A 14,341-nucleotide genomic window follows, 5' to 3' on the forward strand; every position below is an offset into this window, starting at 1 on the left:
ACGCGAGGTTTAGGCAGCAAATATATCGGGCCTACACCGCGCCATAGAGTGCAAATCTCGCAAGCAGCCTGGGATAGATTGACAACGGCCTTGAACGGTACAAATCCGCTAACCACCGCCTCTATGGTGGAGGAGGTGCAAGCATTCCAATACAGGCTCGCGCGCGCTCACCAAGAGATAGAGAAAGAAAAGGAGATACTTGAGAAGAGAAAGGCGGCAGCCTCCGCGTCAAGCAGGCGAAGAGCTGAGCTGAGTCGACAATCAGGTACTTCGGGAGGAGATAGTCACAGAGCAGCTCGCAATAGGGCAAGGTCTCGGTTGCAGCATATACCTGAAGCCGAGAGGGAGCATCTAGTCCAGAACCTCGACATGTCCTTTATGTCGATAGACACAAGGGGAACTGTTATTCCCAAGACACCGGAAGCCGGATATATGGCAACCCAAGCTTTCATATTGGCATCAAGGCCACCTCCCGGAGATCCAAGAGAAGCATTGTACAATATGGCTATGGCAGGAGTTGGAGCCATGGGAACAACGTTTGCAAGTACACGCATACCTCCCGAAGGTGCTCCAAGGCAAAATAGTCTGCGACCTACAGTGGTAGTGCAAGACCCCTTGAGAACGAGTGTTGGGAGAGATACAGCGACACATGCGCGGGTCGATAGAGCGCTGCAAGAAAGGAGAGAACGTCGCCACTCACCAGATGTCGATGAGGAGGATATGTGCGGACTCCCTTGTTTCACCCGACGAGTTCGTAAAACTCGGGTCCCATCTAGGTTTAAGCTACCCGACAATTACAAGAAGTTCGACGGACTGCAAGATCCTGAGGACTGGTTAGTCGACTACCTGGAGACGGTGACATTGACGGGTGGAACTAAAGCAACGGCCATACAGAGCATCCAGGTGCACTTGAGTGGAGTAGCACGGTCATGGATAAAAAAGCTGCCGCCTGGATCCATCGACAACTAGGAAACTTTCGAGGACATATTTGTGAAGAATTTCCTATCCACATGTAAGAAACCTGCGTCGTTGGAGCAGTTAAGGGCATGCAGACAAAAGTATGATGAACCAATGAGGATGTATATCCAGAGGTGAAACATCATCAAAAACTCGACAGAAAACATATCTGACGAAAGAGCAATAGATGCGTTTGTTGCTGGAATCCGGAGAAGTGACTTAGTCGAGGATTCGGGAAGGACTAATCCAAAGACAATAGCAGCACTTATGGAGATAGCGAATCGCTGGGCGGATGGAGAATATGTTGTTCATAACAAGCGACATAGGTCGCCTGAGGACGACCGCAGCCGAAATAATCAAAATAGACGACTGTTCTCTCGACAGTTTTCCGATTACGACGGTCCTGGTAAAATATCGGCTGGCTCCCGAGCAACTGGCGGAAATAACAATCGAGACGATTACCAGAGAATTAACGAGCAGCGGAGCGATCAACGGGACGGTCCCTGTCCAAATAGACAAAATAATGGGCCTAGGTTTCAGAGACCATATGTATCACCCGAGGATCTCTTAAACGGACCATGCCAAATGCACTTTTTTCTTGATAATAATGGGAAGAGGCAGTCAGGGCATCTGCAGAAGGACTACCGAACTTTCCTAGCACTACATAGATATGCAGGGCATACCAACACGCAGGCAGTAAACAGAAACCCCCAGGGGCCAAGGAGTGAGATTCACCTTCCACCTCCACCCGCAATTATGGACGAAAATCGGCATCAGTTGCAGTTGGCGGCACCTCCAAGCAATGGTCCTTATATCGATACCAATGGTGCGGTGTCGATGATTCAGAAGGGCAGGCCCTCCAATAGAGCTCAGAAAGTAATCTCGCGACAAGTCTTTATGGCAGAGAAGATACCTCCACCAACAATCGAGTACCTGAATTGGTCGGGGCAGGACATCGGCTTCACCATAGCGGACCACCCGCAGCAAGTTCCATGACCAGGGCAGTCTGCCTTGATCCTACCAGCGGTAATCGCAGAATTCGACGTTTCGCGAGTGTTCATAGATGGAGGCAGCAGTTTAAACCTCATGTATGCATACACATTGAGGAAGATGAACATATCCTTGGCAAATCTAATACCAACTGACACGCGTTTCCATGGCATCACGCCGGACAAGCCGAGTTACCCATTGGGAAAGATCAATCTCGACGTTCAGTTTGGAACCCGAGAAAACTACAGAAGACATAAGTTGGAGTTTGAAGTCGTGGATTTCCCGTCACGGTATCATGCTTTGTTAGGGCGACCCGCCTATGTCAGGTTTATGGCAGTGCCACACTACACATATCTGTTGTGGAGACTCCCTGGACCCAAGGGCCCAATCACAGTAAAAGGCAGTTTCGCGTTAGCTGATAAGTGCGACAAGGATTTTCATCGGCTGTCCGAAACCTTCGGGATGCAAGCAGAATATATGGCGTCAAAGCTAACAACTGAATATGATGTGTTGCCTGGCGGAGGAAGACCACTGAAGGATCCAACCTTTGATACTACCAAAAACTCAAAGGAAGTACAGATCCACCCGACAGATCCTAAGAAGACGACAGCCATCGCAACCAACATGGATCTCGCATAGGAAAGCGCGCTCGTCGAGTTCCTCCGTGAGCGCTGGGAAATCTTCGCATGGTGTCCAGCTGACATGCCAGGAGTACCCAGGGAACTTGCCGAGCACCCCCTTAACTTGGATCCAATGGCCAGACCAATCAAGCAACCCTTGCGGCGTTTTTCGGAACCAAACCGCAAAGCTATGCTGTCAGAAATTAATCGACTCAGAGAAGTAGGATTTATCAAGGAGTTACACACAGAAGCCACATGGGTAGCGAACCCAGTGCTGGTCCCGAATAAAAACACAGAGGTCCTTCGCATGTGCGTCGACTTCACGTGTCTCAATAAACATTGTCCAAAGGATCACTTCCCCCTCCCGAGGATTGATCAAATTATTGACTCCACGGCAGGTTGTGAACGTCTTTCCTTCCTGGACGCATACTCTGGTTACAACCAGATCCGACTAAAAGAAGACGATGAGGTCAAAACAGCTTTCATAACACCATATGGTGTGTTTTGTTACAGAACAATGCCTTTTGGGCTAAAAACGCGGGAGCAACATATCAGCGGATGATGCAGAAGTGCCTTACTACACAGATTGGCAAGAGCGTTCAAGTGTATATCGATGATGTCATCATAACAACAAAGCAGGGATCAACCTTGATCGAGGATCTCAAGGAAACTTTTGACAACCTCAACAAATTCTACCTCAAGCTGAACCCAACGAAGTGCTCTTTTGGCGTCCCTGCATGAGAACTTCTCGGGTTTCTGGTGTCAGCAAGAGGAATCGAGGCTAATCCAGAGAAAATTCAAGCCATCGTAATAATGCGGAAGCCAACCAAGCTAAAGGAAATACAACAGCTAACCGGGCGAGTCACGGCGTTAAGCAGATTTGTCGCCAGGCTGGGAGAAAAGGCGTTGCCATTTTACGCCTTGATCAAGCAAGGGGACAAATTCGAGTGGAACGAAGAAGCAGACAGAGCTTTTGAGGACCTCAAGCGTACAATCTCGACACCACCAATACTGGTGGCGCCCAAGGAAAAGGAACCTCTCCGGTTATATATCGCAGCCACGCCTCAGGTGGTTAGCACAGTACTTGTGGTCGAAAGAGAAGAAGAAGGAAAACTTCATGGAGTCCATCGGCCGGTATACTTCATCAGCGAAGTTTTGTCGCCTTCAAAACAGCGGTACCCGCAATATCAGAAGTTAGCATATGGAGTGTTTACAACCGCAAGAAAATTGCGACACTATTTTTCGGCGCATCCAATAATAGTGGTCAACGAGGCGCCTTTATCAAATATATTAAACTACCCAGAGGCTACGGGTCGTGTCTCCCTTTGGGGAATAGAGCTTTCCCCTCGGGACATCACGTATGAGAAAAGGAAAACAATAAAATCACAGATCTTACCAGACTTTGTCGCAGAATGGATGGAGCTGCAAAATACGGGACCCCCAGTTTTGTCGAGAACTTGGACCATGAACTTCGACAGGTCCAAGAGGCTAGAAAGAGTTGGAGCAGAGCAGGCGTCATGCTAGTATCACCTCAAGGAGACAAGATGAAATATGTGCTGCGGATGACGTTCCCCAATGCATCCAATAATGAGGCGGGGTATGAAGCACTTATACATGGGATGAAGATGGCAAATGCCTGTGGAGCAACCCGATTAAAAAAATCGGTGATTCACAACTGGTGGCTCAACAGGTGATGAGTGTGACGCAATCAATGAAAGTATGATAGCATACAAAGAGGTATACAACGAACTCGAGCAACTCTTTGACGGGTGTGAAGTAAATCATATCAGTAGACTCAGCAATGATGAAGCCGATGTTCTGGCAAGTCGATACCTTGTCAGCAGCAGCGGACTATCGAGTTGCGGCAACAGTGGTGGGAGGAGCTTGCGCGGCAGCGGGAGGTGTGGGAGGAGCAGCAGCTTCAGGATGAAGTCTACGAGCGACGTCACTTGGAGGAGATGCAGTTGTGGCTACAGAGGCAGGAGGCGGAGCACCGTCGGTGGCGGGAGGAGCTGGAGCAGCAGCTGCGTTAGGAGGCGGCGGTCGCGTATAAAGCGGCCTACTTGACATTTGTGGCAGAGAGAGCAGCGCGGGATCGACTATGGAGGAGCAGCGGAGAGAGCAGGCGGCACAGCAACAACGGGCGATCGTCCACCTCTCCATAGAGCCAGGCGGCCAGTAGGCTAGAACCGATTTCACATGTCATCCGGCGGGATCGAAGAATAAATAATGTTTTACTGTTCATGAAGCGAACCCCGGTTCGCTATGCTAAAAATATTATTCATTCCTCGATCGTGAATGACATAAAAATGGAACTATAAGAAAATATTTAGTTTGTCTAAAAAATTCTTATCAGGGTTGCCGGTTTGGGGGACGTCGGTGTGGGAACAACATTCCTAAATAGAAGATATAGTGATGATCCATACAACGCTTATTTGGAGGGTACTGGTGGTGGAGATGGTCTAATTTGGGTCTCCATGCCCTAAAACCGGCAGCATTGACGACGCCCTCCCATGCTCGTGGCTAGTACCAGCGTCACCTCACGTGTTGCCATGCCACGGATACATAATTTATTGCCATGTCATGGAACGCGGCGAGGGCAGCAGCCTGGTAAAGGTAGAAAGCTGGAACCATCTGCCCACGATGTGAGGGACGGTGACTGATAGCATATCCGATCTCTGCGGAAAGAATCGTTTTTGCTGTCCTCGTCGTCGACTGTGACTCGGGAAGAATCATGGCTAGCCACCGTCGAATCCTTGCATATCCACGGTACATCGGGCACCACCTACCAGTCCTACTCACGCTACTCCTGCCTTAATTTCTATACATGTCACACGTAGACATCAATGGCTATGCCTCTCCTGTGCAAAAGAGGAAAATGGGACAGCACAAGTCGGCACAAGGTTGAAAAAAAATCTAAAATGAGCCACATACAATATACTCCCTCCCATCCAGGTTTATGCAAAGCTTTGCCTAAACCAATGTGATATCAAAGATTTCAGACTACAAGTAAAGAGTAATAACATCGACATCAAGAAATGATACCACAACATAACAGGATCATCTCACAGTATGCGGGCACAACTTCGACCGAGGCTGCTACTGCTGCTCACTTGCTCAGCTCAGCCCAGCCATCGAAACACATCTGCCTGCCAGACTCCTCGCCATCATCGTCATCGTCATCCGCCTCAGCCGGAAAACGGCACAACTATTCACCTCGCATCTTCCCACCTTGTATGCTCTACTTGTTCTACTGTTCTACTATAATGTTACACATTGGATACTGCTACCCAGGCGCCCCAACATTATCATCTCCAATACGATTAGAATCTGTACACACTACCTACCCTTTTACAACAACTCATTATGATTCATTCACTACGGGTCAGATCATCAAATAGCCCTGCTTATTTCACTTCCTGAGACCTTGTCTTGCCTCGCCTCGTCCAGCCCCGCTTTATTATTCTCCTCTGGCCGTGAATACAGCCGTCCTCTGAACTTCCTGGGTGCCGCTCGGTGTACTGCAGATGTCTATCAACGGGTCTGATGCTGGAGGATTTATCCCTGGAGAAGCAGGATTATGACCCGCCTTGTTTCCATCAGGGACAGCATATACTAAAGTGATCTATGTCAATGACTGCTACTGTGCTCAGAGCTGTAAAACCAAGTCCGGGTGCTTCGGGTTCGCTATTTTCCCCCTAGGCGGGGAACCACCGGCGTTTTGGCTTGGAGAAGCAGGACTGTTCTCATTCTGTGGAAACGAACCCTTTGGGTCATGAACTGCATCTTGCAAGGGACTGGTGGCTGCCTTTCCAACAACTCCATTCTGTGTCGCCTTAACACCCTCCGAAGCCAGCGGGTGCCCGTGGAGAAACCCGTTGGCTCTGCCATTTACTCCAGAGAACATCCCCAGCACTTGAGCATGCGTCATTTGCATGCCTGCTCCAAATAATCCTTGTCCAGCATACTGACCAATGGTGTTTGGCACAGCAGGGGCTATGCCGTTCATGTTAGAAGGGATTTCTTGACTATAACTCTGCTGCTGTAACGGAGGTGTTGGTCCAGTATTACCCACGCTATCACATGGCACAGTAACTCCATTTTCATACACGGGTACTTTGCTGGCAAATGTAGAGCTCCTGTCAAAGCTTGCAGATGTGGATGCCACTGACTGGCTTTTAGCTAGATGCTCTTCGCCCAGGGAATCCGCGTTTGGAGATAGCTCAGAACTCCGACGGGGATCGTCGCTTTTGGGTGTTATGCCGCATGGAATACTGGACTCGGTGGATGGATCAGTGGATTCAGGAACTCGAGACCACTGGGAGTTTTGAGGTGGCTCACCATCTACAACCCAACCTGGGCCAAACTTTGTCCCAGGAGGCAATACCCGTCTGATACCCTTTGCTGCTATATCCCATCCAACCGGACCAAGTTTTGCAGCAAACCGTGCCAAGCTCCGAGCATATGCATGTTGCTGTTGAAGCCCAATCTGTTTACATTACGGAAAAATATTCAGTCTAAAATAAATGACGTAGCATGTAAACATTTTTATTCTAACTCTCATTAGATTTAATCCGAAACAAATGTTAAGTAGTAGCTGCAAACATTCACCAAACAGCTAAGGTGGAAAAGCTTATAAGTTACAAGTCAAGATTTTAGAATTTAATATAAGATGATCAGAATGTGCTTACTGGAAGTAGTTGTTTCCTTTCACAATCAAGGGCAGAAAACAGAGGACTATAATGTGAGTATTGTTGGTCATATGTACTCCGATTATCATCATCTAAGTAAGTAGTCTTCTTTCCATACTTCGAAGGTCCTACACGAACAAAGTAGCATTAGCCATGTTTATGATCCACAAGTATAGCTCCGCACCGTACACATGAGAAGTTTGTTACTAAGAAAAACAAACCTGAGTAAGCACCAGTTTTCTCTATTTTTTTACCACTAAAAGAACTGAATGTGTTGTGCTGAAGAATGGATGAATCTCTCATGGAGATATTTGTATTTCGAGTTCTCTCACTAGACCATCTTTTTCTTGTTTCAGTGTTGTCTGCAGATTTATTTGTTTTTACATTGGATAAATCTGGTGAAACTTCATCCTCAGCCTTCTCAGCTGGTTTCTTTAAATATTTCGGTGGCCTGCCTCTTCTCGGTGCTGTCTTCGGTTGTTCTTCTTCACTATCACTAGCTTGTCTCAAGTTCTCAAAATCCTTTTTAGCAAGAGCTTCAATAGACCGTGCCTACAGAAATGTGAACATTTTAGATAAGTAGCCAAGAATACTGTATCTTAACATACACAGAAAAATAGGTGTAAGTAGCAAAAGAACAGAAACGACTATATCTTAAAATGTCAACATTAAAAAAGGCACGCTAGGCGACAACAAAACACCTAGCGCCTAATCATGATATGTGTGCTCTTAGGCAAGATATGCACTATGCAGAGGTAAAACTAGGAATTAACGCCTAGGGCTTTTTAAACCTCAAAATATATCAGTTTTTGTGTTGTGAATGCATAATATTTTCTTACACACCGGCTTTTTGTAGGAAATCTGTTGTGGAAAAACAATAAACTTGATGCCCTGTATCTAGAGATATTATGAACAGAAGATCAGGTTACACATTTACACAGCAGTTCCCAAAGGACTGCACCGAGCAGACAAAAAATACGGCACTCATATTTTGGGCACCAAACAAACGTGCACCAAACAAACGTACCAGACATAAGGAAAGGGCTACAAAATAACATCTGAGGACCAGATAATACAGCAGTACATCATAGTAAAAAAATACCTGGCGATGGTATACTGTATCGTCTGAATTGTACGACATGGCATTTGATGTAAGTAGAAATACATCATTCTGCACAGAAAAAACATAGTTATCAATAAAATATCCATGCTATGGAAGCAGACTGTTGCTCAATTATGATTTCCAGCATGTAAGACAATAATCAATCTCTCATACAGTTCAGAAATATTGACATCGTTGTTGCTGTAAATGAAACATATCAATTTCAAGATGCAGGTTCAAGATAAAAACTAACTAACAGATGTAAATCCCAGTGCAATAAACTATATCTTGCAGAAGGATATATCTACGACATGCCCAGATTCTTGGTTCTGATGGAGTACTCAGACTTTTAAGACACAGGATTCGAGCAAAGTAAAGCACCTTCAAAGGCCTTTACGACAGACTGAATTGTAGCAGCTAAAAGCCAGCTATCAACAACAGACATAACTAACATATGCAAAATGTAGAGCTTCAATATGGAGTTTGTATTATAGAAGCTCATGAAATACCGACATTTCCTACTAAAGCTGTCAACTTAAGTAGGCACAATCCCTGTTTAAAAAAACTTAAGTAGGCATAAACATCAGCTATGGGATTATATTCTCTGCATAAATCTGGTAGACTTGCTCATTAAATTTCAGCCTCTAATGATCTAGCGTATGTTAGCTGGAAAGAATAAAGTGGAGGTTCGACTGTTAGATAGATTGATCTTGTACAACATAGTAGTATATCTCTCCGGAAGTTCGGAGCATAAGGTACAGTCTTAATTAATTAGTACAAGTTGGATCTAAGGTAGTAGTAAATCATGAATGAGCTCACTGGATTTTCTTCCAGTAACAGACTACAGTATTAGACATCATGACATCGCAATATAGGAATTCTCTAAATGCAAAACCGAAGAGTGACTCCCAGTGAGGACAATAATTCATGTAAAAAGATCCAGTGTTGGATAGATTGATCATGTACAAACTAGTAGTATAGCTCTCCGGAAGTTCGGAGCATAAAGTACAGTCTAAATTAATCAGTACAAGTTGGATCTAAGGTAGTAGTAAATCATGAATGAGCTCACTTAATTGAGTTTTCTCCCCGTAACAGACTACAGTATTAGACATCATGACATCGCAACAATGGAATTCTCTAAATGCTAAACGGACGAGTGACTCCCAGTGAGGACAATAATCCATACAAAAAGATCCGTATTTTGGCTCTGTTTAGGATTAAAGATAAATGCAAAAGCATCATGCAGACATCCGCCTCAACTATGTGAACATATTGCAATGTATCTTACACGAGAAATTATTAGCCATTGCACCCAAAATGCAGAAAGCACAACAAAACAAAACCAGTAAGCATTGAGTGTATATGTACTACATTATAAGTAACAGAGAAAAAAGAAGAAGAAAGCAAGGGTCAAGGCATTGGATTGTGCAAAATAATAAGCAGAACAACGGTCATCTCACCTATGAAGTGATCCAGAAAATAAGGCAGCATAGAAAAAGCAGGCAGAAGCTAGCATCCAAAACAGAGCCAGTAACACAAACATCAGGTAACAGAGTAGGCAGGCATCATACCTCGAACTGCTCTAAGATGGTATACGAGTCGTTCAACAGCTTCTCGCGGATGGTTGCGAAGTCCATAGGATGCTCGATAAGCTCGTGGTAATCCGGAAGCTGCAGCCCCACAAAACATAACCAGTATCAGCATCAGCACGTCCAACATCAGAACAAGAAAGGAGGTAGAGCTAAATCGCAAACCTCCTCCGGGTCAACGGGCTCCGAGTAAACTCCATATGTATCCTTCCTGGGGAGTAATAAGCAGTGCAAGAGGGCAGTGAGAAACACACGCACGCACATAGTGGCTGAAAAAACCAGAGGCAAGAAAAGGCCGAGGCTGTGGCTGGAGGGAGGATGATGGGGCCAGGGCACTCACTTCTGGAGCCTGTCGAGGATGAAGAGAAGCAACTTTTTGTCCGGGAGGGGCGTCCCCGTGGGCCCGGCATCCGACGCAGCGGCCCCTGCGAGCAGCGCGAGGTGAGCGAAACTCGAGCCACAGAGAAAAATTCAAATTCTTTTAACCACCGATGCTAGCTTGGTGTTCCCTCCAAGACCCTCACCTTTCCCGGTCGCTTTCGCCGCATCCTTCTTCTTCACCGCCACCGCCACCGCCTGCTCCTCCTCGTCCTGCAGCAGCAGTAAAGAATAGCAGCAGTCAGTTATTAGAGCTTGAGTCCTCCGCCATGAAATCTTACTAAGCTTGCGTCAAACAAGGGGTGACATAATAAAAGCGTCAAATTCCGCGCCAGCAGCAGCAACAATCTTGTCCCCGCGCGGCAGAGGCGACGACGACTTTTGCTACTTTTCGGAGGGACGGGCGGACGGACAGTGGCGGGCGTTAATACGAGGTAAAAGGCAGTCAAATCCGTGAAAAACTTGTCAGATCCGCGCACTGTTACCGGCAAAGGAAAGGATTAAAGCGCCGGCTGACGAGGTCAAGATCCCTGCGCGCGCCCAGGCTCGGGCAGAAACTTGAAAAAATAAAAATCCAAACCCGCCCAAAAAAAGCAGGAGCTCGTAATCCCCAACCAACTGCCACTCGTTCCCGAGCTGCTGATCTCCGCTCCCGCCAGATTCCCCCACCACGGAGGGAGCGAGCCGGGGGGGGCCCCGAGAAAAAATCCCAACCCCGCGGGCAGGCAGATCCAACCACTGCAGCTCCGCATCGCCGCGTGTCCCGCGCCCAAAACCCCATGCGGGGGGCCGCAAAACCTCGGGGAATTTCGGAATTGCGACGGGAGGGAGGAGGAGGAGAGTCTGGACCTCGGTGGCGCCGGAGAGGACGCTCTTGAGCCGCTTCTGGCGCCTGCGGCCGCTGGCGCCGGGCGCGTCGTCGTCGTCGTCGGAGGGGTTGCGGGGCGGGGAGGAGGAGGCGGCGGCGGGCTCGGGGCTCTGCGCCTGGAGGAGGAGGCTGCGGCGCTGGAGGTCGAGGAGGGACGGGCGGCCCTTCTTCTTGCGCTTGCGCTGCGGGGACGGGGTTTCGGCGGGGGGCGCGGGCGGCGGAGGGGGAGGGGGCGGCGGCGGCGGGGGCTTCCGGGTCTTGGCCATCGGCGGCCCGCGACGCCGGCGGCGGCGGCGGCGAGGTGGGGGGATGGCCTGGCTGGGAAGGGGTCGAGGTCGGGGTCGGGGTGCGTGTGGCCTTGCGTGCGTTTGGTATTTTTCTCTTTCGGTTGGGACGGCCTCTCTCTCTCTCTCTCTCTCTCTTAACCCTGACATGTGGGACCCACGCGTTAGTGAGAGATCGTACCGTGATCGGCCGGCCAGCCTCGGGCGCGTTTGGTGGGTGCTGGTGGGGCCGTGCCGTGGGGGAAGCTGATTGGTGGGTCTTCCTTCCAGGATGGCTGTTTTGTAGTCGGACCAGGAGCGGTAGGCCCGCGTCCCAGTGAGTGAGGACGGCATGCTGCTTCTTCCTTTCTTGTTCTTTCCCGCAATTTTTCTCTGTTACTATAAGCAAATATGAAATACCGTTTTGACTTTTTACAAGGTTAGGGCATCTCAGTTACGGAGTAGATTAGAGGAGCAACGTTTTTCTATCTCTTAAATTCTTATATATATTTGCTCCTCTAATATCTAGCCGTTCATAACCAATCCTCTATACTTAAGCGCCTAAAGTATCTGCTATTACAAATTAAAATTTTAAATGTAACAAATCAATTTTTCTAAAATTCAAACCCATTGAAATCAAATTCATAACTAAGATTCGGCAGTGATGCTCAGCAAGATCATTTTGGGTCTGAGCATGCATATCATTGTCCCGGTGGTTCGGTGCATGTTGAGGAATTGCTAAATCTTGTTTGCATCGGAATCATGCTCATCAAGGTCTCCATTTGTAATATACCGAAAGTTCTCCCTCATCTTCACTGATCATGCTATGTCAGATGATGCAACATGTCATTGTTTTGCCATAGGACATGTGGTTTCTAATACTCAACACGTCCTTGAATTGTTCCCAAGGATCTCTCCACATCTTTTCTTGTCGACTCTTGCATAATTGCAGAGTGAGTTCTCTTCTGTGTTTGAGGACATGGTATTGTGTTCAAAAATGGGGCCCATGTTGGGTACATACCATCAACAAGGTAGTAACCCATCGTATAGTCGTGGCCATTGACTTCATAATTGGAACGAGGAGTGACGAGGGTGCTCCCCGGCAATGCCCATCATGAGGGGCTTACGGTTGACGGAATCATGCAGGCTGACACGAGACATTGGATACCAAACAAACAGGGAGAGAGATTTACCCAGCTTCGAGGCCCTCGATGAGGTAAAACCCTTACTTCATGCTTGTCTGATCTTGATTATCGAATATATCAGGTTACAATGGAGTAGCCGATAGGTTGTGGTGGTTGTATTATCGATAGGCTAAGATTCTAGGGTTCTAGCTCTTGACTTGCGGTGAATCTATGTGTGAAGTTGTGTCTCGGCAGACCTTCTCCTGACCTTTATATAGCATGCCAGATCTCGAGAGTTCTGTCCGGACTCGGCTAAAAGAGATTTATTCTAATCTTTCCTTGTATAGCGTCTTCTTGTCTTGTTCGTCAAGAATCCTTCTTCGGGTGAGTCTCCTTCACTGGAACCAAAGTATAGGCCCACCTTGGTTGTTGGGCAATCTTCATGGGCCCCTAGTTGGGCCGAAGGAGGTAGTCTAATGCTGGTTACCCGAATGGTAATACCCACATCAGTAGCCCCGAGTGAGTGGACGAAGTAAAGCTTCGGGCAGGGACTATAATTGCATTCATCCGAATGTCCATAGTTGTTGAAAAGACTTGATCCTTCTTCATCATTTTGGAGTCGAAACTGCTTGATTATCGGGTGTGTGTCCAGCCCTCCCGATGGGAGTAGCCCCCGAGTCTAGGAACGGATGCTTGCAACCGTGTGTAGACTCAAGTTGTACTACTCGAAGATTCCGATGCTGATGCTTTCTGAATTGCCTTCATCATCCGATATAGTTTTATATATCGGGTCTTCTAAAACTTCGAGTGAATCCATTACGTAAGGGATATGAGTAACGTGCCCAGTCTTACGCGATAAATCGATGTTGGTTAACTGCCGATGGCAAAACAACGTTACTCTACTCAGGATCAAGTCCCCGGGCTCGATCCTGGATCTCCTGAAACCTTCGAGTTTGTTTTCCTTCATCTTCAGTAGTTTTTATCGGGTACGCATTCAGCGCTCCCGATGGGAGTAGTCCCCGAGTCTAGGGACGGATGCTTGCAAACGTGCATAGACTCAAGTCAAGCAACCCAATGAAGTAAATTCCTTCGGATGCTTCATAAATGAGGAGTCGATACTTTTGATGACATCATCAGTGATGTGGCTTTTACGACAGCTCGATTGACAGGACGTGACCTAACAGGCCCACCCTGCATCTGCGCGGTCAGTTAGGAAATGACTGATCCTTGCGTGTTGACCGAGGTGCCTCCTCGATTTCTGCGGGTAGTGGAGGTAATTGTACTTTGGCGTGATGGTCATGGTGACACGTGGTGACCTAGATCTGCATCCAATGTTTACAGTGCAGATCCTCCGAACCAAATCCTTGGTAACTCTCCCTTCTATAAATAGAAACGCAAATTTTAGTCTCTTCCTTCTCCCTCTTATTACTTTCTTCCTCCTTTGTTCTTATATCTCGCAACCACTGCGCCGCCACCACCGTTGTGCTTCAACCACCGTCATCTCTAAGGATATTCCAAGATGGTGAAGAAGAAGGCCACCACCGCTACCGCCAACGCCGCTACGAGCGCCACCGGTCCCAAGGTTACCGTCGATGTAATGAAGAAAGTCGCACCAGAGACTTCCGCTGCGGCAGCCAAGGATGCCCCTGGCGACTGGCCCGCTTCGACAATGTCGAAGCGCGACGAGAAGAAGGCGTGCAGCCTCGGCCTGATCCCTGATGAAGAAGGGAACGTCATCCTACCAGGTTCAGCCTTGCGC

The 14,341-nt window shown here is 47.8% G+C and overlaps 1 protein-coding gene across 2 annotated transcripts; it reads right to left on the minus strand.

Annotated features, from left to right (window-relative positions):
• Nucleotides 1–5,471: 5,471 nt before the first annotated feature.
• Nucleotides 5,472–11,496, minus strand: LOC127297206 (uncharacterized). Of its 2 annotated transcripts, none has more exons than XM_051327507.1 (9): nt 11,177–11,496; nt 10,474–10,534; nt 10,290–10,374; nt 10,115–10,160; nt 9,932–10,030; nt 8,361–8,429; nt 7,480–7,810; nt 7,259–7,386; nt 5,472–7,056 (listed from the first exon to the last, which is right to left on the minus strand). In XM_051327507.1, the coding sequence occupies exons 1-9, from the start codon at nt 11,459–11,461 to the stop codon at nt 6,217–6,219; spliced, it is 1,944 nt and encodes a 647-aa protein (XP_051183467.1). In that variant the 5' UTR covers nt 11,462–11,496; the 3' UTR covers nt 5,472–6,216. The 2 variants fall into 2 exon arrangements, with proteins under 2 accessions (XP_051183467.1, XP_051183466.1); XM_051327506.1 differs by having other exon boundaries at nt 10,474–10,540.
• Nucleotides 11,497–14,341: the final 2,845 nt, after the last annotated feature.

This window comes from Lolium perenne, chromosome 4 (genome assembly GCF_019359855.2).
Source record: "Lolium perenne isolate Kyuss_39 chromosome 4, Kyuss_2.0, whole genome shotgun sequence".
Lineage (NCBI taxonomy): Eukaryota > Viridiplantae > Streptophyta > Magnoliopsida > Poales > Poaceae > Lolium > Lolium perenne.

Excerpts from the sequence above, each read along its gene's own strand:
- LOC127297206 (XM_051327506.1), bottom strand. The coding sequence starts at position 11,461 with ATGGCCAAGACCCGGAAGCCCCCGCCGCCGCCGCCCCCTCCCCCTCCG. Across the intron at positions 10,375-10,473 it reads GGCGAAAGCGACCGGGAAAG|GGGCCGCTGCGTCGGATGCC; the intron begins GTGAGGGTCTTG and ends CGCTGCTCGCAG. Across the intron at positions 7,811-8,360 it reads ATACAGTATACCATCGCCAG|GCACGGTCTATTGAAGCTCT; the intron begins GTATTTTTTTAC and ends ACATTTCTGTAG.